Consider the following 25,409-nt stretch of genomic DNA (forward strand, 5'->3'; position numbering starts at 1 on the left):
GTTTTAGAAAATTCTCAAGGTCAAGGACCAGGCTCGCAGGAGAGTAGTCTGACACAGACCAGGAGAAAAGAACTGAGAGACGAGTTTGCTAGAATATAAGTATTTTATTCCCCGCAGTGTCGCCTCAACCAGGTCTCGTACTTACAACGGGTCTGGTTTATACTCACTCTACATGTTACCGGAATTGGGAGCCGTCAGTTCTCGTAGAGCGGTTGCCAACAACCCACGCTCGGCGGTTAAACGTAACCCCGGAGCAGACTCACCGAACTGGAGACTTTTCCAGCTGATATACTCTTTTCCAGATATAAACATTCATGTGAACAGCAGAGCAAGGCTAAAAAACACATTCCATTCTGGTTACATACAGATAAGAAGATTCACACGGGGAGGTGTGTAATAAGATTCACACGGGACTAAGCAACACCTCCATTCCGGTTAGATTCACACATGTATTGGGACATAATTTTTAACCGTTTCACCACATTCCACTGCTTGGCCCAATACATGTGTTACATTATGATTCACACATGTATTGGGACATAATTTTACACCACAGGGGGGGGAAGTCTCAGATACAGTCACATGGATGGATTAACTCCAGGAAAGGTAAGAGAGGTAGGCAGCTAGTGCAGGGGTCTTTTGTGGATATACTCATTTCAAACAGGCATGATGTTTTGGAAAATGTAGGGGGTGATGGATTCTCAGGGGAACGTAGCACCAACAGCCAAGTTTCTGGTATTGAGACTGCCTCTAATGCAAAGAGGGATACGTCTGGTTCCAAGAGATCAATTGTGTTAGGGAATTCTCTAGTCTGAGGTACAGACAGGCATTTCTGTGACCAGCAGCGAAAAAGCAGAATGGTGTGTTGCTTCCCTGGTGCCAGGATCAAGGATGTCTCAGAGAGGGTGCAGAATGTTCTCAAGGGGGAGAGGGACCAGCAGGAGGTCATTGTCCACATTGGAACCAACAACATAAGATAGAAAAGGTTGAGATTCTGAAGGGAGATTACAGAGATTTAGGCAGAAATTTAAAAAGGAGGTCCTCGAGAATAGTAATATCTAGATTACTCCCAGTGCTACGAGCTAGTGAGGGCAGGAATAGGAGGATAGAGCAGATGAGGAGCTGGTGTATGGGAGAAGGATTCACAATTTTGGATCATTGGAAACTCTTTTGGGGTAGAAGTGACCTGTACAAGAAGGACGGATTGCACCTAAATTGTAAGGGGACTAATATACTGGCAGGGAAATTTGCCACAAATGCTCAGGAGCATTTAAACTAGTAAGGTGGGGGGGAGGGGGTGGGATCCAGGGAGATAGTGAGGAAAGAGATCAATCTGAGACTGGTACAGTTGAGAACAGAAGTGAGTCAAATAGTCAGGGCAGACAGGGACAAGGTAGGACTAATAAATTAAACTGCATTTATTTCAATGCATGGGGCCGAACAGGGAAGGCAGATGAACTCAGGGCATGGTTAGGAACATGGGGCTGGGATATCACAGCAATTACGGAAACATGGCTCAGGGATGGGCAGGACTGGCAGCTTAATGTTCCAGAATACAAATGCTACAGGAAAGATAGAAAGGGAGGCAAGAGGGGAGGTGGTGGTGGCAGTTTTGATAAGGGATAGCATTACAGCTGTGCTGAGGGAGGATATTCCCGGAAATACATCCAGGGAAGTTATTTGGGTGAAACTGAGAAATAAGAAAGGGGTGATAACCTTATTGGGATTGTATTATAGACCCCCTAATAGTCAGAGGGAAATTGAGAAACAAACTTGTGAGGAGACCTCCGCTATCTGTAAGAATAATATGGTGGTTATGGTAGGGGATTTTAACTTTCCAAACATCGACTGGGACTGCCATAGTGTTAAGGGTTTAGATGGAGAGGAATTTGTTAAGTGTGTACAAGACAATTTTCTGATTCAGTATGTGGATGTACCTACTACAGAAGGTGCAAACCTTGACCTACTCTTGGGAAATAAGGCAGGACAGGTGACTAAGGTGTCAGTGGGGGAGCACTTTGGGGCCAGCAAACATAATTCTATTAAATTTAAAATCATGATGGAAAAGGATAAACCAGATCTAAAAGTTGAAGTTCTAAATTGTAGAAAGGCCAATTTTGATGGTATTCGAAAGCTGAATGGTATTTGAAAGAATATTCAAAAGCTGATTGGGGACAGATTTTCGCAGGTAAAGGGACGGCTGGAAAATGGGAAGCCTTCACAAATGAGATAACGAGAGTCGAGAGAAAGTATATTCCTGTTAGGGTGAAAGGAAAGACTGATAGGTATAGGGAATGCTGGATGACTAAAGAAATTGAGGGTTTGGTTAAGAAAAAGAAGGAAGCATATGTAAGGTATAGACAGGATAGATCGAGTGAATCCTTAGAAGAGTATAAAGGAAGTAGGAGTATACTTAAGAGGGAAATCAGGAGGGCACAAAGGGGACAGGAGATAGCTTTGGCAAATAGAATTAAGTAGAATCCAAAGAGTTTTTACAAATACATAAAGGACAAAAGGGTAACTAGAGAGAGAATAGGACCCCTCAAAGATCAGCAAGGCGGCCTTTGTGTGGAGCCGCAGAAAAGTGGGGAGATACTAAATGAGTATCTTGCATTAGTATTTACTGTGGAAAAGGATATAGAAGATATAGACTGGTGGGAAATAGACAGTGACATCTTGCAAAATGTCCAGATTACAGAGGAGGAAGTGCTGGATGTCTTGAAACGGGGTAAGGGTGGATAAATCCTCAGGACCTGATCAGGTGTACCCTAGAACTCTGTGGGAAGCTAGAGAAGTGATTGCTGGGCCACTTGCTGAGATATTAGTATCATCGATAGTCACAGGTGAGATGCCGGAAGACTGGAGGTTGGCTAATGTGATGCCACTGTTTAAGAAGGGTGGTAAGACAAGCCAGGGAACTACAGACCGGTGAGCCTAATGTTAGTGGTGGACAAGTTGTTGGAGGGAATCCTGAGAGACAGGATGTACATGTATTTGGAAAGGCAAGGACTGATTCGGGATAGTCAACATGGCTTTGTGCGTGGGAAATCATGTCTCACAAACTTGATTGAGTTTTTTGAGTTGTTTTTCAGACTGGAGGCCTGTGACCAGTGGAGTGCCACAAGGATCGGTGATGAGTCCTCTACTTTTTGTCATTTACATAAACGATTTGGATGCGAGCATAAGAGGTACCGTTAGTAAGTTTACAGATGACACCGAAATTGGAGGTGGAATGGACAGCGAAGAGGGTTACCTCAGATTACAACAGGATCTGGACCAGATGGGCCAATGGGGTGAGAAATGGCAGATGGAGTTTAATTCAGATAAATGCGAGGTGCTGCATTTTGGGAATGCAAATCTTAGCAGGATTTATACACTTAATGATAAGGTCCTAGGGAGTGTTGTTGAACAAAGAGACCTTGGAGTTCTGGTTCATAGCTCCTTGAAAGTGGAGTCGCAGGTGGATAGGATAGTGAAGAAGGCGTTTGGTATGCTTTCCTTTATTGGTCAAAGTATTGAGTACAGGAGTTGGGAGGTCATGTTGCGGCTGCAACAGGACATTAGTTAGGCCACTGTTGGAATATTGTATGCAATTCTGGTCTTCTTCCTATCAGAAAGATGTTGTGAGACTTGAAAGGGTTCAGAAAAGATTTACAAGGAAGTTGCCAGGGTTGGAGGATTTTAGCTGTAGGGAGAGGCTGAACAGGCTGGGGCTGTTTTCCCTGGAGCATCAGAGGCTGAGGGGTGACCTTATAGAAGTTTACAAAATGGAGGGGCATGGATAGTGTAAGTAGGCAAAATCTTTTCCCTTGGGTGGGGAAGTCCAGAACTAGAGGGCATAGATTTAGGGTGAGAGGCGAAAGATATAAAAGAGACCTACGTAGCAAAGTTTTCACGCAGAGGGTGGTATGTGTATGGAATGAGCTGCTGGTGGAAGTGGTGGAGGCTGGTACAATTGTAACATTTAAAAGGCATTTAAATGGGTATATGAATAGGAAGGGTTTGGAGGGATATTGGCCGGGTGCTGGCAGGTGGGACTAGATTGGGTTGCGATATCTGGTCGGCATGGACGGTTTGGTCCGAAGGGTCTGTTTCCATGCTGTATATCTCTATGACTCTATCATGGCTGTCTTCAGCACTTTTCCAAATTTTCTCCACTCTGTGGAGATTTTGGTGAAGACATTGTTGGAAATTCACAAGTTTGCTTGGCTCTTAAAGCTGCTCAGTGTTCAGCGTTTTTCTGAACTATTCATCTTTGGCTACTTCAGGTGTCATTTGATGGACATTGAGGAGTGGATGAGATAGTGATCTTTGTAGCAGTCATCTGCACTGGTCATCATTTTGGCAGTGAGGTCATCCTTTTGGTCTTGGGATTGAACAATGACATAATCCATTGTGAGCCAGTGCTTTGATAATGGATGCCTTCAGTAAGTCTTTTTGGTGGAATAATGATGACCAGCTTGTATTCTGCGCATTTGATGAGCTGGATTAAACCATTGCAGTTGCAATTCTTGACACTTTCCTTTCTGATGGTTCCTGTCCTTTTCAACCCTGGCATTAAAGTCCCCAAGAATGGTTATAATTTTATTTTCTTTAGGGATTATCATGAGAATGGTGTCCAGCGTGGAGTAGAAGCCTTCTTTGCATTCATCCATGGCATAGATGTTTGGAGCATAGGCAGTCATGACCATTGCCTACTGGTTCTTGGCAAGTTGTAAATAGAGAATCATGATGTGATTGTTGATGCCAATAGGTAACTCTGGTGGTCAGTTGTTGAATTGGCTCTGGACAGTTTATTCCTGACGAAGGGCTTTTGCCCGAAACGTCGATTTTGCTGCTCGTCGGATGCTGCCTGAATTGCTGTGCTCTTCCAGCACCACTGATCCAGAATCTGGACAGTGAATCCAATGTCATGCCTTCTGTGTTGATCCTTGGATTTCCTGTCCAGAAAAATAATAAACACCAAAACCTTCCTTCACCTGTCCTTTGCCTGCCCTTTAATCCGGAAAAGCAGTTGATGTTGTCTGCAAGGATTTCAGGAAAGACTTTGACAAGACTGGTACAAAAGGTGAAGTCACATGGTATCAAGGATGAGCTGGCAAGATGGATATGGAACTGACTTAGTCATAAGAGACAGAGGGTAGTAGTAGGCAGAATGGAAAGTTGTGACTGGTGGTGTTCCACAGGATCAGTGCTGGGGTCTCTGCTGTTCATTGTCTATATAAATGATTTGGAGGAAAATGTAGCTGGTCTTCGCCACAGAATCAGGTGCTGCTACTAGAAGAAATAAAAGAAGAGCAGTAATGATATCGGATCAGATTTTTAAAATCCTTGTAAAGTCATTTGGTCTGGATGAAATGCATTCTACTGTGTATGGGATATAAATTATAGGTTCACAAATCTGCTTTCTCACTGCATACATGTACAGTAATCAGCACTTGTTTATAAATTTGTAACATCAAGAGCGCAATACTTTGGAAACACGAAAAATACAGCATTTAGATGGGTAAACTAATTACAAAAAATCCCCTTTGACATACGTGTTCCCAGCACTTTCAAATAATCCAACTTTTGTCAGAAAAAATGCAGATTTCTTCAAATATACTTTATTTACAAATCACACCGTGCGTTATGGACTATGCATTTTTGCACAGTTCTTATAATGCTATGTAAAAGGATGCGACTTATCTCGATATTGTATACATGCAAACAATATGGTGTGTAATTCTACAAATAATATATCCCTCTCAAAAAACATATTATGATTCGGCACACAAAAATACTGTAATTATTAACGTTTCCATACAAATATTGTCTTAACTGAACACTATTTACAATCCACTTAAATAATTGAACTTAACACCTTGACTGGCCGACAAAAGAATCTACTTGCCATTGAGGGAGTGCAGTGAAAGGTTTGCCAGATGTATTTCTTGAATGGCAGGATCATTGTATGAGCAGCGATTTGTTAAGTAGGGGTTTTTATTCCCAGAGTTTAGAAGAATATAAGATGATCTCATTGAAATATATAAATTTCAGCCTATATAAATTTGAAATATATAAACTCCAGCCTATATAAATTGCCTGAACCGTATGTAATTTAGTTAAATTTTGTAAAACTGCAAGTATAAAAATAGATCCAAAATATCCCGAACCAAAGCATTCTTTTCAGAAAATGATACTAGCAGATGTAATTTTTGTTTCAGATTCGTTTGTTTCCACTTAATTTTAAGACTGCTGTGTTTCATTGGTGATTATGGTATGCCAGTCGTAACTTTATTTTCGGTTGTGATAAATCATGTAACAAAATTAATATTCTATGGTTAATATCTATGTCTTTGGGTTCGGCCATTATTTGTGCATTAGAAGGTTTTTTTTGTTACATGTGATTGACAAAATCTTTTAAGGCAGCTGTAGTCATTTCAGGACCTACAGTATTGTAAATGAGCAATGACTAGTCAGGACAGTTTAAGGAACCTAATCTTGGATTTAAATTAATGGACTAGAACTAGGTAATTATCGTGAATTTCAGAGTTGGAAACTGTATACATTTCACATTTTAGATACTGAATACTGAATAAATGAATTTCCAGTTTATATTGATGACTTTTAAAATGTCTTAGTCACTTGTTCAGTTTCCAACTCTGAATTACAGAAAATGATTATTTTATTTATTATTTTTTAATAATCAATTGTATTAACCTTGAATCACAAAATCAGAATTAATTGGCTTGGTTTTATTCCTTTACACATTGTCAGTGACCTGTCTCATTGCCTCATGGTTAATTTGAAGCATGGCTGCATTGATTCATTGCTAACTAAAGAATGGAAAGGTACCTTACTGGCCAGTTGAAGGAATTTTGCATGTGATTCAGGGATAGAGGTATGTATAGCAGGTGGAACTTCTGAAAGCTGGGAGGTGACTGTGAATGGGTATATGAAAAAACAAAAGAGACATGAGATGAAAAAATAAAAGGGGCATGAGATCAGTGTAAGCCCACTAAGGTTGAGGAATATACAAACGGGGTTAAAGCAGCAATACTGTAAAACAAAAAACGTAGGCTCAGGACTGGGAGTAGAATCTATGTCTGGCATACCGACCCTATTTGAGGATGTGGATGACACTGATTGGGATGAGGATGGGAATTTTGTTCCTGGATACCCACTGGGTCTCTAACATCTCCTCGTCGTCCCCACCATACCACCGCCCCCCCCCCCCCCCCCGCTCCTTATTACAAACCTTTCCTTGTTTTTTGAAAATGAAGCATCCAGTCTTCATAGCCGATATCATGGGGATGAGTGGCCTGCGCCATCCTAAACCAGGGCCCATCCGGGGAATTAGAGTAATGTTAATGAAACATGCCCCTGACTGCAGGAACAAACCGGCTCAATTTGCTCACTATGTCCAAGGGTGATACAAATGTAAATTCTGCAAAATTCTGGGAGTACCCTGAATACGAATGGCTTGTGTTACAAGACTAAAATACGTGGCTATCTGTCTGACAGAAGTGGTATACAATTGAAAAATAATCAAGAAGCTCAATTACCTTTGTTTAACCCTATGCTTTTGCAATGTTTTCCACCTGGTGTCACTGACATGATCCAGATAAACAATATGCACTAGTCCAGGAACTTCCAGTCGCTAATGAGGTGAGCGATGGTTTTCTATTGGGATGGCCAGAACCAGACTGAACCACGATGCAAGTTACAGGTAAAACTGATTATACCTAGTGCCCTCGCGAGCCCCAATGCAGTGTGCCAGTCCTGACAGGGTTGATTGGGACCAGGATATCCATTGGGGGGAAGGGAGGGGGGGTGGGGGCATAACATACCTCAGATGCCCACTCACTGCTGAGCAATCTTTTCCCAAGGGGAACCTGAAATGGAGACAGGCAGGCCCCAATATTACACCTTTGAGACTGGGAACAAGCCAGCAAAATACCCCAGGGACAAATGACTGGCCCTTACTTTAACTATGAAAATGTGGCCTCTGGAGAGTGATGTGTCTTTAATGTTACCTTGGAGCTAATGTGGGGAATCAACATGCTTATATCCTAGCAAAAGGAAAATCTGCTAATGTACACTGACTCTTTGTTGTGCTTTTGGTGTAACCCACAATTTTGGAGCATTGTGGGAACATAGAGGATTTTTAACCCCCATGGGATGGCGTTATTGTAATGCTGTTTTGTCCAATCAATCTGGCAGTTATCAAGATGTTCAGCTCATGCTGAGGAAACTGAAACAGTTTCTAAAGTAGTAGGCAGGTTGGTGCAGTTTTCAAGCAGGCGGCCTTACACTTCTGGTTCCATTGGGTCTCCAGCAAAACCTGGTTAGACATGTGATTGACAAAATCTTTTAAGGTAGCTGTAGTTATTTCAGGACCTACAGTATTGTAAATGAGCAAGAAAAACTGTCGCAACGGCAAACTGCATCAAGAAGATCGGACAGTTTGTTTACACGTCAAGTCTCAATGGTCTTTACCCTGTCAAGGTGGTTTATGTCAGTTTGATTTCAGTTATGCTACGGGTGGCCCTGGTAAGCCTTGCCCTTATTCAAAACGGCCTAAATCTGCACGTTGCAAAAGAGAAAATGAGGAAATGTTATCTTTCACTAACAATTTGTTTCTTCAAAGTCACAGTAAAATATTTGGCTAGGATGAAGTAGTCCGTTACGTCAGCAAAAGACTCTGTCCCTCTCCTGAATCCCAAGGAGGAGTATGGAACGCTTCGAAGGCATTTATTGGATATAATATTTCTTTTACTATTACTTATCCCCACCTGTTATTTGCTTGTGGACTTCTAATAAGTCTGGGGTAACCTATCCCAATCCTTACAATAGTAAGGGATGAGGGTGCACTTATGTGACTATGATCAAATGTACCAGTCATCACTGCTCCCCTGTAGGACCTCCCATATCATGGGTATGCCTGGAGGTGGAGTGTATCTCTGTTATTGTTGGTATCTAGGCCCTCTGTGGAATGGATAATTGCAACCACCTTCACTATGACACCCCTAAAGGCACCTCCATCTTCCCAATTGTGGGATGGAAGGAACTATTCTGGGACAATAACCGTGTCTCTTACCAAAAGACCCACCTCTTTCTATTGAATAGCTTTCACCCCAAACGACCTGGGTGGCCATACTTTGTAGCCGTGGATCTTTAGCCGTTCGTCATATGTTAAGCCTACCATTCCAGGGATCATCTGTGTGAATCTCCGCTGTTCGTGCTGCAATGCCAGTATGTCTATCCTGAGTTGTGGGGCCCAAAACTGGACACAGCATTCTAAATGGGGCCTAACCAGAGCTTTATAAAGTCTCAGTAGCACATCACTGCTTTTGCATTTCAACCCTCTTGAGATAAATGACAACATTAAATTTGCTTTCTTAACCACGGACTCAACCTGCAAGTCAACCTTTCGAGAATCCTGGAGTAGCACTCCCAGATCCCATGCCCATGCCTGTGTTCTTTTATCCAAGGTGCAAGACGTCGCATTTACTCACATTGAATTTCATCAACCATTTCTTGGACCACTCTCCTGAACTGTCTAAATCTTTCTGTAGCCTCCCCACCTGCTCAGTACTACCTGTCCACCTAACTTCGTATCTTATGCAAACTTCGCCAGAATGCCCCCAGTCCCTTCGTCCAGATCATTAATATATAAAGTGAACAACTGCACCGCAACACTTAACCCTGTGGAAAATCACTTGCCACTAGCTGCCATTCTGAAAAATAACCTTTTAACCCAACTCTCTGCCTTTTGTCAGACAGCCAAACTCCAATCCATGCCAATAGCTCACCTTGAACACTATGGGCCCTCATCTTACTCAGCAGCCTCCCGTGAGGCACCTTATCAAAGGCCTTTTGGAAGTCTAGGTAAATAACATCCACTGGGTTTCCCTGGTCTAACCTACTTGTTACCTCTTCAAACAATACCTACTCAAAGAATTCTAACAGGTTTGTCAGGCACGACCTCTCCTTATTAAATCTATGCTGACTTGCTCTAATCCGATCCTGCATTTCCAAGAATTTGGAAATCTTATCCTTAATGATGGATTCTAGAATTTTACCTACAACTGAGGTTAGGCTAATCGGCCTATAATTTTCCATCTTTTGTCTTGATCCTTTCTTGAACAAGGGGGTTACAACAGTGATTTTCAAATCATCTGGGACTTTCCCTATCTCTAGTGATCTTTGAAAGATTACAAGCAATGCCTCTGCTATTTCTTTAGTCACCTCTCTCAGAACTCTGGGATATAGCCCATCAGGTCAGGAGATTTATCAATTTTTAGACCTTTTAGCTTTACAAGTACTTTCTCTTTTGCAATGGTTACCATACTCAACTCTGCCCCTTGACTCTCCTTAATTGTTGAGATATTACTCATGTCTTAACAAAATATTTATTAAGTTCTTCAGCTATTTCCTTAGCCAATGTTGTTCCTCTGTTTAAGAATGGCAACAGGGATACTCCAGAAAATTTTAAGTTTGTAAACCTTACATCAGTTGTAGAGAAATTATTGGAGAAGATACTTAGGGACAGAATTTACTTGCATTTGGAAAAGATTTAACTTTTTTGGAATAATCAGAAAGGCTTTGTGTTGGGGAGGTCTAATCTCACAAATTTGATTGAGTTTTTTGAGGCAGTGACGAAGATAATTATTAGCCATCAAAACCGCATTTGCGGTCTTACCCTCTTGGGCAACGAAACGGCCACTGTCCTTAGCAGGAGTTAAGGACATGCATTCAGAATTATGCATGTTTTCCCAGCAAAACCGGTACACCCTCGATTACCTACTCACAAAAGAGAGTGGGGTTTGCGTCATAGTCAAAGGCAAATGCATGATGGGAGTTACTGGCCTCCGAGCCCCAGAGGAAAGGCATTGAATCGATTAACCGAATAATCAATTATCCGAACAAAATAGTGCCCGCCCATTTCATTCGGATAATTGAGGTTTCCCTGTATTTAGTAAGCTTGCAGATGACACCAAAATTGGAGATGTAGTGGAAAACGAAGAAGCTTACCTCGGATTATCAGATGGGCCAAAGGGCTGAGGTGTGGCAGATGGGAGTTTAATTTAGATAAATGCAAGGTGCTGAATTTTGGGAAAGCAAATCTTAGCAGGACTTAATGGTAAGGTCCTAGGTAGTGTTGCTGAACAAAGAGACCTTGGAATGCAGGTTCATAGCTCCTTGAAAGTAGAGTCACAGGTAGATAGGAGAGTGAAGAAGGCATTTGGTATGCTTTCCTTTATTGGTCGGTGTACTGAGTACAGGAATTGGGAGGTCATGTTGCGGATGTACAGGACATTGGTTAGGCCACTTTTGGAATATTGCCTGTAATTCTAGTCTTCCTATTGGAAGGATTTTGTGAAACTTGAAAGTGTTCAGAAAAGATTTACAAGGATGTTGCTAGGGTTGGAAGATTTGAGCGATAGGGAGAGGTTTTCCGTGGAGCATTGGAGGCTGAGGGGTGACCTCATAGAGGTTTATAAAATCATGATAGGGTAAATAGACAAGGTCTTTTTCCTCGGGTGGGGGAGTCCAGAACTAGAGGGCGTAGGTTTCAGGTGAGAGGGGAAAGATATAAAAGGGACCTAAGGGGCAACTTTTTCACAGAGGGCGGTGCATGTATGGAATGAGCTGCCAGAGGCTAGTACAGTTGCAAAATTTAAAAGGCATCTGGATGAGTATATGAATAGGAAGGGTTTGGAGTGATATGAGCCGGGTGTTGACAGGTGGGAGTAGATTTGGTGGGATATCTGGTCAGCGGGGACAAGTTGGACTGAAGGGTCTGTTTCCGTGCTGTACATCTCTATGATTCTATGACCTCATTGAGAATGTTACCAGGCATGTAGATAAAATCCGCACCTTTGTCAGTCAAATGACTGAAGGCGCAGGATGGGGAGATGGGTACAACTGGTTAATAAATATGGCTATGTTTAGTGGTATTGTTTTAGTTTATCTTTTTACTGGCATTGCTATTGTTAAATGTAATAATTTCTTCTGACAGCATCGGCTCCCCTCAGAAAATGCTGCTGCTTCTCCATCCAAATGAGGATGAGGATGTGCAATTGCCTATCCCTACTTCCTCCTTGGAGGAGAAGGAAGTATGGCAATCTCTAGCGTCCATTCGATTGGACTGATCTAATCTATGCCCTCCCATCCTATAGTATGGTCGTGGAATGACCAAAGGGGGGAGATGAGGATCTGAAATCTGAATACAGGCTGTTGTCAGGATCAACCATTTAATACATATTCTTACTAACAACAAAATGGCTTCTTAATGCAAGTAACATGACAAAATGGCTTCTAGGCTGCAAATTGACAATTCTGCTTAAAATGGTTTTTAACCCTGCTGGAATCTGTATTCCTGAATTAACTATAAAGTACTGAAACAAAGATTAGCAGACAATGCTTCCTTTACAGCATAGAAATAACTAGACTAAATAAGACATTACTAGCCATCCTAACTGACCTTGCAAGTGCAGGTGCAAAGGGAGATACAGAAGCTTGGATGTGTAAAACAAAGCTGGTTCCCAGTAAATATCATTGGGTTAAGTTGCTTTGATTGGGTAAATGATATCATTGGTTAATTATTTGAATCTGCTCTGTAACTTCTTTTCAAAAACGTTGTAAAAATGTCTTTGTCTTAATCCATGTGCAGCAGTTTCTCCTAGTGACACAGAGTGTTTAACCACTCTGTTGCTGAACAACCTGTGCCTGGCCGTGATAATAAAGTGTGAAATTTTACAGAACCAGACTGAATTGTTAGTGTTTTTTTGACCGATTGCGGAACCTGTCAGATCCTGAGGATACTTGACCAGGAGGCACTTGAAAGGATTACTTCCTCTTTACTGCTGCGTCACAGCACCAGGGTCTGAGGTTTGATTCCAGCCTCAGATGATTGTCTGTGTGGAGTTTGCACATTCTCCCTGTGTCTGCATGGCTTTCTTCCAGGTGCTCCGGTTTCCTCCCACAGATCAAAGATGTGCAGGTCAGGTGAATTGGTCATGCTAAATTGCCTGTAGTTGAGAGGTGCGTTAGTCAGAGGGAAATGGGTCTGGGTGGGTTACCGTTCGAAGGGTCGGTGTGGACTGGTTGGGCCGAAGGGCCTGTTTCCACACTGTAGGGAATGTAATCTAATCTAATCTCTTGTACAATAATCTAGAATTTAGAGGATGCCCATTCAAGACCAGGATGAAGAACAATTTTTTCTTTGAGGGTTGAGAGTCTATGGAATTCCTCAAAACACAGTGGGTGCATAATATTGTTAGGGCAGAGGTAGACAGATTCTTGATTATGAACAGGATGAAAGATTATCAGGAATATGCAGAAATGTAGAGTCAAAGTTAAAATCAGATTGGCTGTGATCTTATTGTTGGCAGAGCAGGCTCAGAAGACCAAGCGACTGCCTGTTGTTTCTTGTTTGCATGTACATGTGTCCACTTGTTTGTCTTTGCACTATTGGATATATTTGTGCTATGCAAATGTTCCTTTAATGATATGTGAACACATGATGATACCTGACAGTAATGTCTTGACCTTGCCCATAAAAAGGAAGTATTAAAATGGACATTCTTCACTTGGAAAGCCATAGAATAATGAGCTAGATTGCTTGGCTGGGGTTATTGGTTAGCATAAAGGGAAGCCATCTCATTTTCCTTTTGAAAGTGTACTCTGTGTGCTTGCGGTGTACTGCTGTCAGTTTGATGAAATCCTTGAATTCTAATCTCTGACGCGGGTGTGTATGTTACATTTTCACTTCTCCAATTTCCCATTAGACATCATCGGAGACCTTCAGTAATTTGTGACAACAACTTATTATTTCGATTGTCTTCATGCTTTAAAATTATACATGCCAATAAAATGTTCATATTCTTTGAGATTTACAGGTATTATTCTTTTCTGTCTCACTTGTCCTCCCATGCCATCCAACACCTATCCTTCCTTCCCTGCCCTCTCTCCCTCCCTCTCCTTTATTCAGGTACTGGGATAAAGAAGTCCAGAAAGCACAGAAGCAAGCTCGAGTTCCCCATCTTACAAACGCTGTTTTGAAATGTTTCTGGAAATCATATGTCATTTTAGGTGCATTCACATTTTTAGAGGTAATTTTTTTTGTTAAATAAGTTTTTGTTCTGGAATTGCAAAATTGATTTCCTGTCCTGATGGGAATTCCGTTTTGCAAGTTAGGTATCCCAATTGGTAAGATCCATGGCATAATTGATTGCCTTAAAGTGCTGACCACTTTGGATCCTGAGAGTTGTGCTGTTTCATAACTACTTTATCTGCTTCTTTGGTTGCCCTTGGTGTGCAAACCTTTGCTAAGATTGCTCCAGTGTAATGTTTTCAAGAAAAGCATTTGGTGAAGAAACAATCTGACAATATCCAAATTCTGTCTCTCCTCCAGTTTTACGTTCTTGCACTTATTTCAATTCTCCTGTGAAGTATTGAAATGTACAGCACAGAAATATTGCCATTTGGCCCAACAGCTATATGCTAGTGCTTATGTTTACATAACCATAATTAATTAAATAATCTTCTGCAATTGAGCTATTATTTCCTTTTCCCTCAATTTGATTTAAAGAAGAGGCAACAAGCCTATGGTACAGGACACAGGTGTTGAGAGTGAAGGTGGAAACAACATGAAATGGGAAGTAGCAGAGACTTAAATTGTGTTTTATGAGCCAAACAATGACAGGAGGATTTAAGGCTGAGGTTGAGAAGAAGTTCCATAGCCATGAGATCTTGAAAGATAATTATTTTAAAGCAGACTTTAACCACCCCTAATTTCAATGTCCTCCTGTTTTCTTTATCCCCATGTAAAGATATATTATTTCTCTTCAAATAATTATCCAATTCCCTCTTGAATATGTCAGTCAAATTTCTGTCCTCCACGTTTCTGGGCAATGCATTCTGTACCCTAAAAGTTAGTTCCTAATGTCCCATGTTTTGCTTTTGCAAATAATTTCAAATCAGATTCTTGTTCCTTTTGAGTGGGAGCAGTTGTCTACCCTGTTCATGTTTTTCAAAACCTTTACTGCATCTCCTTTTATTTGTCTTCTAATTAAGGAGAATAGTCCCACCTTCTTCAATAACATGAAGTTCTTTCTTCCAGGAACTATTCTTGTGAATTGCATCTGCACACTGTCCAGTGCCTTCACATCCATCCTATAATGTGGCACCCAGCACTGTACAGAATACTCCGGCTAAAGTGTGACAAGTGATTTACGCAGGTTCAACATCACCACCTTTATCATGTACTTTATACATCTATTAATGCTGAGGATATAGTCTTAATTAACTGCTCTGCACATAGCCTGTCACCTTCATTGACCTGAGGACAAAACACCTAGGTCCCTCTGCTCCTGCAACCTATTAAAATTGTAACTTTTATTTTGTATTGTGTTTTAATGTTCTTTCTACCAAAATACATCTCTTTGCATATCATTACATTGAATCTCATCTACTTATTTGCCCACTTTGTCTTGTCTGACTTTGTGTTCCACACTATCCTAACAGTTTGCTATTCTTCCAAGTTTATAACAGAAATTGAGGCTCTGGTAGAGAAAAAGAAGGGGGTATATGTTAGGTCTAGACACAGAGCTGGGATCGAGTCAATCCGTAGAGGAGTATAAGGAGTATAAATAGGAGGATACTTAAGAGGGAAATCAGGAGGGTAACAAAGGGACATGAAATAACCTTTTCAGATAGAGTAAAAGAGAATCTAAAGAGATTCTAAAAGTACGTTAAGGGGAAAAAAATAACTGGGGAGAGAATAGGGTGCCTTAAAGATCAATGTGGCCATCTATGTGTAAAACCACAGGAGATCGGTGAGATCCAAAATGAATATTTCTTGTCAGTATTTACCGTGGAGAAAGACATGGAAGCTAGGGAACTTGGGGAAGTAGATAGTGAGGTCTTAAAGAGTCTACATTACAGAATAGGAAATGTTGGAGGTCTTAAAATGGATAAAGATAAATAATTTTCTAGGACATGATCCCCATCTGATGAAGGAGCAGTGCTCCGAAAGCTAGTGCTTCCAAATGAACCTCTTGGACTGTAACCTGGTGTTGTGTGATTTTTAACTTTGTCCACCCCAGTCCAAGACAGGCTCCTCCACATCCTAATTTATTCAATACTTCTTTCTCATCAATTTTAAACTCTTTTAGAGACCAAGTTTCTGCCTCTATCACCATGTATCACCATGCATCTCGCTGTTTAGTAAAGACAGAATGCAAATATTAATTTAACGTCTCAGCCATGCCCTCCACTGCCATTTGTAAATCTCCTTTTGGTCTCTAATTTGCTCTCCTCTAACTACTCTCTTACTATTTATATGCTTGCAGATTACTTTGGGACACTGAGACGTTTAAAATCGAGGGACATAGAGTAAACAGGAAGATACTTCATCTTTAATAGAAAAATCAATGACTGAGGGCTTGGATATTGGGGGATATGGGCCAAAGACAAGTAAATGAACAAAAACAGCAGAACAGGCTCGAGGGCCTGGATAGCTTACTCATGTTCCTGTTTAAGAGAATGGACAGAAGGTTTAGAGGAGATCAATCAACATGTGACCATCAGTGTGCCGCAAGGATTGGTGATGGGTCCACTGTTATTCATCATTTATATAAATGTCTTGGATGAGAATATAGGAGGCATGCCTAGTAAGTTTATGGATAACACCAAAGCTAGTGGCATATTGGACAGTGAAGAAAGTTGTCTGAGATTACAACAAGATCTTGATTAGCTGGTCAAGTGGGCTGAGGAATGGCAGATAGAGTTTAATTCAGATAAATGTGAGGTGTTCCATTTTGGGTAAGACAAACCAGGCAGGACTTAAGGAGTTAATGGTAGGTCCCTGGAGAATGTTGTTGAACAGAGTGACCTAGGGTTGCAGGTACACAGTTCCTTGGAAGTAGCATCACAGTCAGAAAGGGTGGTGAAAAAGGCATTTGGCATGCTTGCCTTCATTGGTCTGACAATGAATACAGGAGTTAGGATGTCATGTTACAGTTGTACAAGACATTGGTAAGGCCACATTTGGAGTACTGTGTACAGTTCTGGTTTCCCTGCTGTTGGAAGCATGTTATTCAACTGGAAGCGGTACAAAAAGTATTTACAAGGCTGTTACCAAGACTGGAAGGTTTGAGTTATAAAAGGAGACTGAATAGGCTGAGGTTTTTTTTCTCTGGAGCATAGGAGGCTGAGGGATGACCTGTAGAGGTATATAAGATCATGAGGGCATAGATAAGGTGAGTAGCCAAGGTCTCTTTCCCAGGTAGGGAGTTGAAAACTGGAGGGCAAGGATTTAAAGTGAGAGGGGTAAGATTTAAAAGAGACCAAAGGGCAATTTTTTCAAACAGAGAGTGATGTGTATATGGAATGAGCTGCCAGAAGGAATGGTGGAAGTGAGTACAATTTCAACATTTTGAAAGACATTTAGATAGGTGCATGGATGGGAAAGGTTTAGAGGGATATGGTAAAGGATATGGGTCAATTGCAGGCAAATGGGACTAGATCAGTTAAGGAGACCTGGTCAGCATGAAGGGCCTGTTTCTGTGCTGTGTGACTCTATAATTCTTTGAGATGTGAGGAAAATCCTTTCCACCCTGAAGGTGGTGTGAATCTGGAACTAACTGCCTGTAAGTTTGGTTCAGGCAGAACTCTCATAAGATCTAAGAATTATTTAGAATTGCACTTGTATTTAGATTTGTACTTGTACGTGGTTATTTTGTGTGGACTGGATGTTATGGGTCAAAGAACCTTTTTCCTTCGCTATAGATCTTTGACACTCCTTCATGTTTGCTGCGATTTTTATTTTCTGTCTCACCTCCGTTCGGAACATTTTATATTCCTCCTGGTTCTCAGTTGTATTTATCTATCTGACACCTGTCGTAAGTGCACTTTTACTTTATCTTCAATTTTACATTCTTTTTCATCCAGGGAGCTATGGATTTGTTTGTCCTATATTTCATATTGAGAGAATATACCTCGACTGTATCTAAGCCATATCCTGTTTGAAAGTTGCCCATTGTTCAGTTACAGCTTATTTCACAAACCTCTCATTCCATTTGATCCTGTCTAGCTCTGTTCTTGCCTCATTGAAGTTGGTTCTCAGAAAATTGATTTTTTAGTCTGCATTGATTGATTTGTTTGCCATTATTATCCTGAACCTTATGATACAATGATCTTTGACTCCTAGCTGCTCCCCATTGACGCCTAATCTATTGGCCCATCTCATTTCCAAAAACCAAGTCCAACACTGCATTCTTTCTTGTTGGACTGAGCACATTATGCTATAGGAAGCTCAGCTGAATAGAATCTGGGAACTCTTAACCCCTTACCTTTCATCAGAATCCCATTCTGTATTTGGTAATTGAAGTCTTGCGTTGTATTACTCAGTAACTTTGACATCGCTGTGTTTTCCTTGCAGATCTGTTCCTTTCCATCCGTCTCACTAGTTGGTGGCCCTAGTAATGTAATTGTACCCTTTTTGGTCCTTAGCTCTAGCCAAAATGATTCAGAATTTGATCATGTAGAAATGTACAAAGTAGATGTAGGAGTAGGCCATTCAACCCTTCAAGCCTGCACTATCATCCTGTATGATCATGCAATTTCAACAATCCAACTCATGCTTTCTCTTCATATCCCTTGATCCCTCTTGCTGCAAGGACCATGTCCAGCTCAGTTTAGTCGCAAGTGCCACGCCTAGCTCCCTCATGAATATGCTATACAAGCTGGCCCCAACAGCTTTCTCTGGTATAGAATTCCAAAGCTTCATAACTCTGAGTGAAGAAATTCTTTATCGCCTCAGTTCTGAATGATTTATCCCTTATTCTTAGACTGTGACCTCATGTTCTGGACTTACCTGACATCAAAAACATTCTTCCTGTATCTAGCTCATCAGGTTTTTATATGTTTCTGAGATCTCCCCTCATTCCGCTAAATTCCAGTGAGTACAAGTCCAGTTGATCCTGTCTTTCTTCATATTATCAGTGTTATGGACCAGATCAGACCCCTTCAAAAATATTTTAATAAGGTCGACTTGACTCAAGTTTTTCTTATTTTTAATGGCAAATATAAAGTGTCTCAGATGCAATATGACTGGCCAATCTACCCAATATTAAGAAAAGCTGTAGTTAAAATACAAGCAAAGAATGGAATTTAGAATAACGTAATTGATTAGAAACTTAGGAAAGTAATTGCTAATCAACTGTTCCAATGTAGTAAAATCCTGTAAACATGTCCCAAAAATAAAAATTTAGACACATGCTTCACTCCAGGAGGAAAGAAAATCAAGAAATGTTTCAGAGTAGTAGACAACAGGCAGCCACTAAAGCTCCAACTCTTTTGAGACCCGATATCTTCTAAAGTTAAAAAAAAAATCAAAAGAGAGAAATATGAGAGAGCTGGTCAAATCCATTCAGGCGCCTCAAGCTATTTAGTCAAGATGTCTTCAGTAGTACATTTGCCACATCTGCCTTACAACTTCTCGTCAAAAGCAAAACAGGACAAAATAACCTCTTAAAGTGGCAGCATCGTCATAGTCAGTCCTGCCATCCTAGGAATCAGTCTGGTGAACCTTCGCTGGATTCCCTTAGTAGCAAGAATGTTCTTCCTCAGACCAGGAGACCAAAATTGCATACAATACTCGAGGTGTGCCCTCACCAAGGCCATGTATAACTGCAGCAAGACATCGCTATTGCTCTACTAAAATCCTCGCTGTGAAGGCTAGCATGCCATTAGCTTTCCTCACTGCTTGCTGCACTTGCATATCAACCTTCAGCAACTGTTCCACCATGGTTTCCAGGTCTTGTTGCGTCTCATCTTTTCTTAAATTGCCACCATTCAGATAATAATCTGCCTTGCTGCTTTGTCATCTTAGGGAACAACCTTGTGGGCGGCACGGTGGCACAGTGGTTAGCACTGCTGCCTCACAGCGCCAGAGACCCGGGTTCAATTCCTGACTCAGGCGACTGACTGTGTGGAGTTTGCACATTCTCCCCGTGTCTGCGTGGGTTTCCTCCGGGTGCTCCGGTTTCCTCCCACATTCCAAAGATGTGCAGGTCAAGTGAATTGGCCATTCTAAATTGCCCATAGTGTTAGGTAAAAGGGGTAAATGTAGGGGAATGGGTGGGTTGCGCTTCGGCGGGTCAGTGTGGACTTGTTGGGCCGAAGGGCCTGTTTCCACACTGTAAGTAATCTAATCTAATCTAATCTAATCTAAACCTCACATTTATCCACATTAGCCAAGTACTTCTCTCTTAGCCAGCCTGTCAAAGCCACCCTGCAACATCTTAGCATCCTCCTCACAGCACACACTGCCACCCAGGTTAGTGTTGTCTTCAAATTTGAAGATATTGCATTTAATTAATTTGTACAAATTGTTGATGTATATTGTGAACAGCTGGAGCTCCAGCACTGAACCCTGTGGTACCCCCTCGTCACTGCCTGCCACTCTGAAAAGCACCTGTTTATTCCAGTTCTCTGCTTCTTGTCTGCTAACTACTTCTCTATCCACATCAATACATTGCTTCTGAGACCATAAGTTTTACATTTGCTTACTAATCTCTATGTGGGTCCTTGTCAAAGATCTTTTGAAAGTCCAGATACACAATATCCATTGATTCACCCTCTACAGATCACATCCTCAAAAGAAATTTCAGAAGATTTGTCAAGCATGACTTCCCTTTAATGAATCCATGCTGACTTGAACCAATTCTGTCACTGCTTTCTAAATGATCAGTTGTAACATCCCTAATGATTGACTGCAGTATTTTTCCCACCACCGATGTCAGGTTAACCAGCCTATAATTCCCTATTTTCTCTCTCCTTCCTTTTTAAATAAGTGAGGTTATGTTAGCTACTCTCCATCCATCCATCTTCCAGAGAGTCTATAGAATACTGGAAAATGATCACCAATGCATATGTTATTTCTAGGGCCACTTCCTTAAGTACTCTGGATGCAGAACATTAGGCCCTGGGGACTTATTGGGTTTTAATCTCATCAATTTCCCCTATACCATTTCCTGATTAATACGGATTTACTTCAGTTCCTCCTTCAAGCTTGATCCTCTGTCCCCTTCCTGAAGATTATTTGTGTCCTCCTTAGTGAAGACAGATCCAAAATATTGGTTTGCCATCTCTTTGTTTTCATTATAAATTCACCTGAATCAAACAGTTCCCTTCATATTTTTCCCTTCGCATATCAATAGAAGCTTTTGCAGTCAGTTTTTATGTTTTCTGCTAACTTACACTCATATTCTATGTTCCCTTTCTGAATTAAACCCTTTGTCCTCCTCTCAATTTTAGATTTTCCCCAGTCCTCAGGTTTGCTACTTTTTCTGGCCAATTTATATGCTTCCTCTTTGACTTTAACACTATTCCTGATTTCCCTCATCAGCCATGGTTGAGCCACCATTTTATAGTTAGGCCAGACAAGGATGGACAGTTGTTGAAGTTCATCCGTGTGTTCTTTGAATGTCTGCCATTGCCTATCGACTGTTAACCCCTGAAGTATCCTTGGCCATCTTATCCGGCCAATGCATGCCTCATACCATCAAAGTTAGATTTTTTTAAGTTTCAACCTTTAGTCTCAGATTTAACTGTGTTACACTCTGTCTTAATGATACTCTCCTACGAACCTGACCTTGAGAATTTTTTAAAACAATGCCTCATACCATCAAAGTTAGATTTTTTTAAGTTTCAACCTTTAGTCTCAGATTTAACTGTGTTACACTCTGTCTTAATGAAGAATTCCATCATATTATGATCACTCGTCCCCAAAAAGTCATGCACCACAAAGTTGCTAATGAATCCTGTCATTACACAATACCCAGTCATAGAGTCATAGAGATGTACAGCATGGAAACAGACCCTTCGGTCCAACCTGTCCATGCCGACCAGATATCCCAACCCAATCTAGTCCCACCTGTCAGAACCTGGCCCATATCCCTCCAAACCCTTCCTGTTCATATGCCCATCCAAATGCCTTTTAAATGTTGCAATTGTACTAGCATCCACCACATCCTCTGGCAGCTCATTCCATACATATACCACATTCTGCATGACTTGGATGACTTGCTGTATAGTCGTTTCCTTGACATATTGTGCGAGGAAATCATATCTCATACATTCCAGGAAATCCTCTTCCATCGCATTGCAACCAGTCTGGTTAGTCCAATCAATATGAAGTCACCCGTAATAACTGCTGTATCTTTATTCTTACTAATTCCCTGTTTGATGCCATCCCCAATGTCACAACTACTGTATGGTAGTTTGTATACAATTCCCACAAACCTTTTTTCCCCTTTGGTGTTCCACAGCTCCACCCATACAGATTCCATATTGTCCAGGCTAACGCCCTTCCTAACTATTGTGTTATCTACCCCTTAACCAGCAATGCTACCCCGCCTCCGTTTATTTTATGACCATCTTTCCTGAAAATTGACTACCCTGGGTGTTCAGTTCCCATCCTTTGTCACGCTGGATCCAGGTGTCCATGACCCCAATTACATCATATCCATTAGTATTTTGCACAGTTAATTCATCCACTTTATTACAAATGCTCCTCACACTGAGACAGCTTTCAGGCTCATTTTTTTGGCATTTATTGTCCTTTGGACACTTGGATTGTCCTCCTCTAACACTGCTATACTCTTGTTAACTGATGCTGTCACCCCTCCCCCTTTCCTTCCTCTTCTATCTTTGGTGAACACCTAGTGCCTAGGAACATATAACAGTCAGTCTTGTCGTTTGAACCAGATATCTGTCTTCGCCACAACATCAGGTTTCCACATGGCCATCTGTGCCTGTCACTCCACAATCTTATTTATTATACTCCATGCATTCACATACTTGTACAGCAACACTTTAGACTATTTCTTTCTTCCTTACTGTAACTTCACTTATTAACTTGCTATTCTCTAATATTGTTCAAGTGGAGTGAATAAAGAAGGAATTTGAATGTGAAAGAGAAATTGGAAATGAGTTATGAAAGTCATTCAGCAATAAGGTTAAGATTTCCCAGGATTCTGAGCAAGGTGTAATAAGAAGTTCGCTAAAAGCAGCATCAATATTTATTTATGTGGATTTAAAATGATAAACTTCCTGTGTGTTGCAAGAAAATGAAGCATTTTGTGCCAAATAGGGAACTGTTTCTTAACGAGTTCAAGCAACTCTCCTTACTGTGAGTGTCTAGCTAAATCTCTTGACAAAATTTGGCCCCTCTTTGCCCATTTGTCTTGGTGGAATTCAGTTGTAGTGGAGTGCAGGCTTCATTTTTTTTTCCCAGATATGATGGAAAAGGGATTGAATGAATCAAAAAAAAAAAGTCCATAGAGAAAAGTGAATCTCTATGTTTTCTTAAAATAGTCTCTTCCAGATACAAACATGGATGGAGAAGTGCAAGAAAAATGTTTTGTGATGTCCCTTGAAATGTACGATTGGTGAAACTGAAACCGGAGAATAAAAATGTTAAACTAGTAAAAGAAATCAATAGCATTAATAGCATTTATATAATCAGAATTAATTGCATTTGATTTTGTTTTGTAAGTTAAGGACATTTTGTAAACAGTGTTGTTAATTTTTTTGCACCTGTTTCAAAACTTGAAAACTTAATGAAGTGTTAATGTTGTCCTTTTTCTTTTAGGAAACAATCAGAATTGCTCAGCCTATCATGTTAGGAAAAGTTATTAATTATTTTGAAAACTACAATCCAGATGATACAGAGGCTTACAAAGTTGCCTTTGGCTATGTTGCTGGTATATCACTTTGTACTCTATTTCTGGCAATTCTGCATCATCTGTATTTCTTTCATGTACAAAGGTGTGGGATGAAGCTAAGAATAGCAATGTGTCATATGATTTATAAAAAGGTAAGAATCTTACTCTTGATAATTAGCACTATTTTTGGGATGTAAAGCTTAGAAATGTTGAATTTTTTTTTTCATCAAATCATGTCTGAGAGATAGAAGTACACTACTTTCCTCTGCATAATTAAGTACGTTTGAAATGTAGTAAATGTTGTTTGTCAGGCAAACCTTTATATTTACAAACATGTAAGGAAATGGTTCATTAACTTTCTTCTTTCCTCCCAAACCAAGCAAAAAAATTTAACTTCATTATTTCCAAACATAATCAGATTCTGTAAAATAATTTGGTACTTCACTTAGTAGACTATCACTACTATTGCAATGATTTTGAAGTTGTGTCAAATACGCTTTGATAGGGCTGTGCATTCAAGCTGCCCAACCTCTGCAATTTCCTCCATGTCCCCTCTAATGCTCTCCCTCTCTTCCTTCTTTCAAGATGTTCCATTGAAAGAGAATTATTAACGTGTCATAATACAGAAGGTGATTTGATTTGACCCTCATGCTGGTACTGGTTTGGTAAATGAACGTCATCACCTAGTGCTGATCTCCTGTTTTTTTCCAAACTCTTGTACACTATTTTATCCAAATAATCATCCAGTGTTCTTTTGAATGTCTCGATTGAACTTGTTTCCATTTCACATCTAGAATGTGCATTCAATAACAACTCAGCGTGGGCATGTTTTTTCTCTGTTCACCCTTGATTATTTTTCAGATCACTTTAAATCTAAGTCTTCTTGTTTGTGTTGTTTTTAATGAGCAGGAACATTTTCTTGCTATGTATTCAACCCTCCTTGCTCATGATTTTAGAAATCTCGATCAGTCCCAATTTCTTCACTGTATCTTCATAACTAAAGTTCCTCAAGCCTGTAAAGTACTTCTGCACCTTCTCCAATGCATTCACATCCTTCCTATAATGTGGCCAGAATTGTGCACAATAAACCTAACTCTTGGATCAACCTTGTTTGCATTAACACCAAGCTACATATGTCTATTTTTCCTTTATAATGCTTCTGTGAAGTGCCTTGGAACATTTCATTAAATGGAAGTCACCGTATATGTGTGTTATATGGTTGACAACAAAACAGTAAGTCAGGAATCATTTGTTCAATTTTGAGCCATGTTTGACCGTTAATCTACAGGACTTCATACTGTGTAAATTACTTTTGTCTTACAGCATGATGGAAAAGATTTTTAAAAACAAAAGAAGTACTACAGTAAAAGTGGAATTTTTGCTTGGTTATGCGTTTTAGAAGTAGACTATTTATCCTATCCATGATCCACATAATTTTATATACCTCTATAAGGTCACCCCTCAGCCTCCGACGCTTCAGGGAAAACAGCCCCAGCCTATTCACCCTCTCCCTGTAGCTCAAACCTTCCAACCCTGGCAACATCCTTGTAAGTCTTCTCTGAACCCTTTCAAGTTTCCGATAGGAAGGAGACCAGATTTGCATGCAATATTTCAACAGTGGTCTAACCAATGTCCTGTACAGCCGCAAAATGACCTCTCAACTCCTGTACTCAATACTCTGACCAA

The 25,409-nt window shown here is 40.6% G+C and overlaps 1 protein-coding gene across 1 annotated transcript in view; it reads left to right on the top strand.

The window, feature by feature from the left end:
* The window catches only part of abcc4 (ATP-binding cassette, sub-family C (CFTR/MRP), member 4), a 438,076-nt gene that overhangs the window by 20,013 nt on the left and 392,654 nt on the right, over positions 1 to 25,409 (top strand). The window contains exons 3-4 of the mRNA XM_043692688.1: positions 13,982 to 14,102; positions 23,651 to 23,875. Coding sequence (XP_043548623.1) covers positions 13,982 to 14,102; positions 23,651 to 23,875 — 346 coding nt within the window. The remainder of the gene's footprint in view (positions 1 to 13,981; positions 14,103 to 23,650; positions 23,876 to 25,409) is intronic.

Source organism: Chiloscyllium plagiosum, chromosome 6 (assembly GCF_004010195.1).
Source record: "Chiloscyllium plagiosum isolate BGI_BamShark_2017 chromosome 6, ASM401019v2, whole genome shotgun sequence".
Taxonomy (NCBI): Eukaryota; Metazoa; Chordata; class Chondrichthyes; order Orectolobiformes; family Hemiscylliidae; genus Chiloscyllium; species Chiloscyllium plagiosum.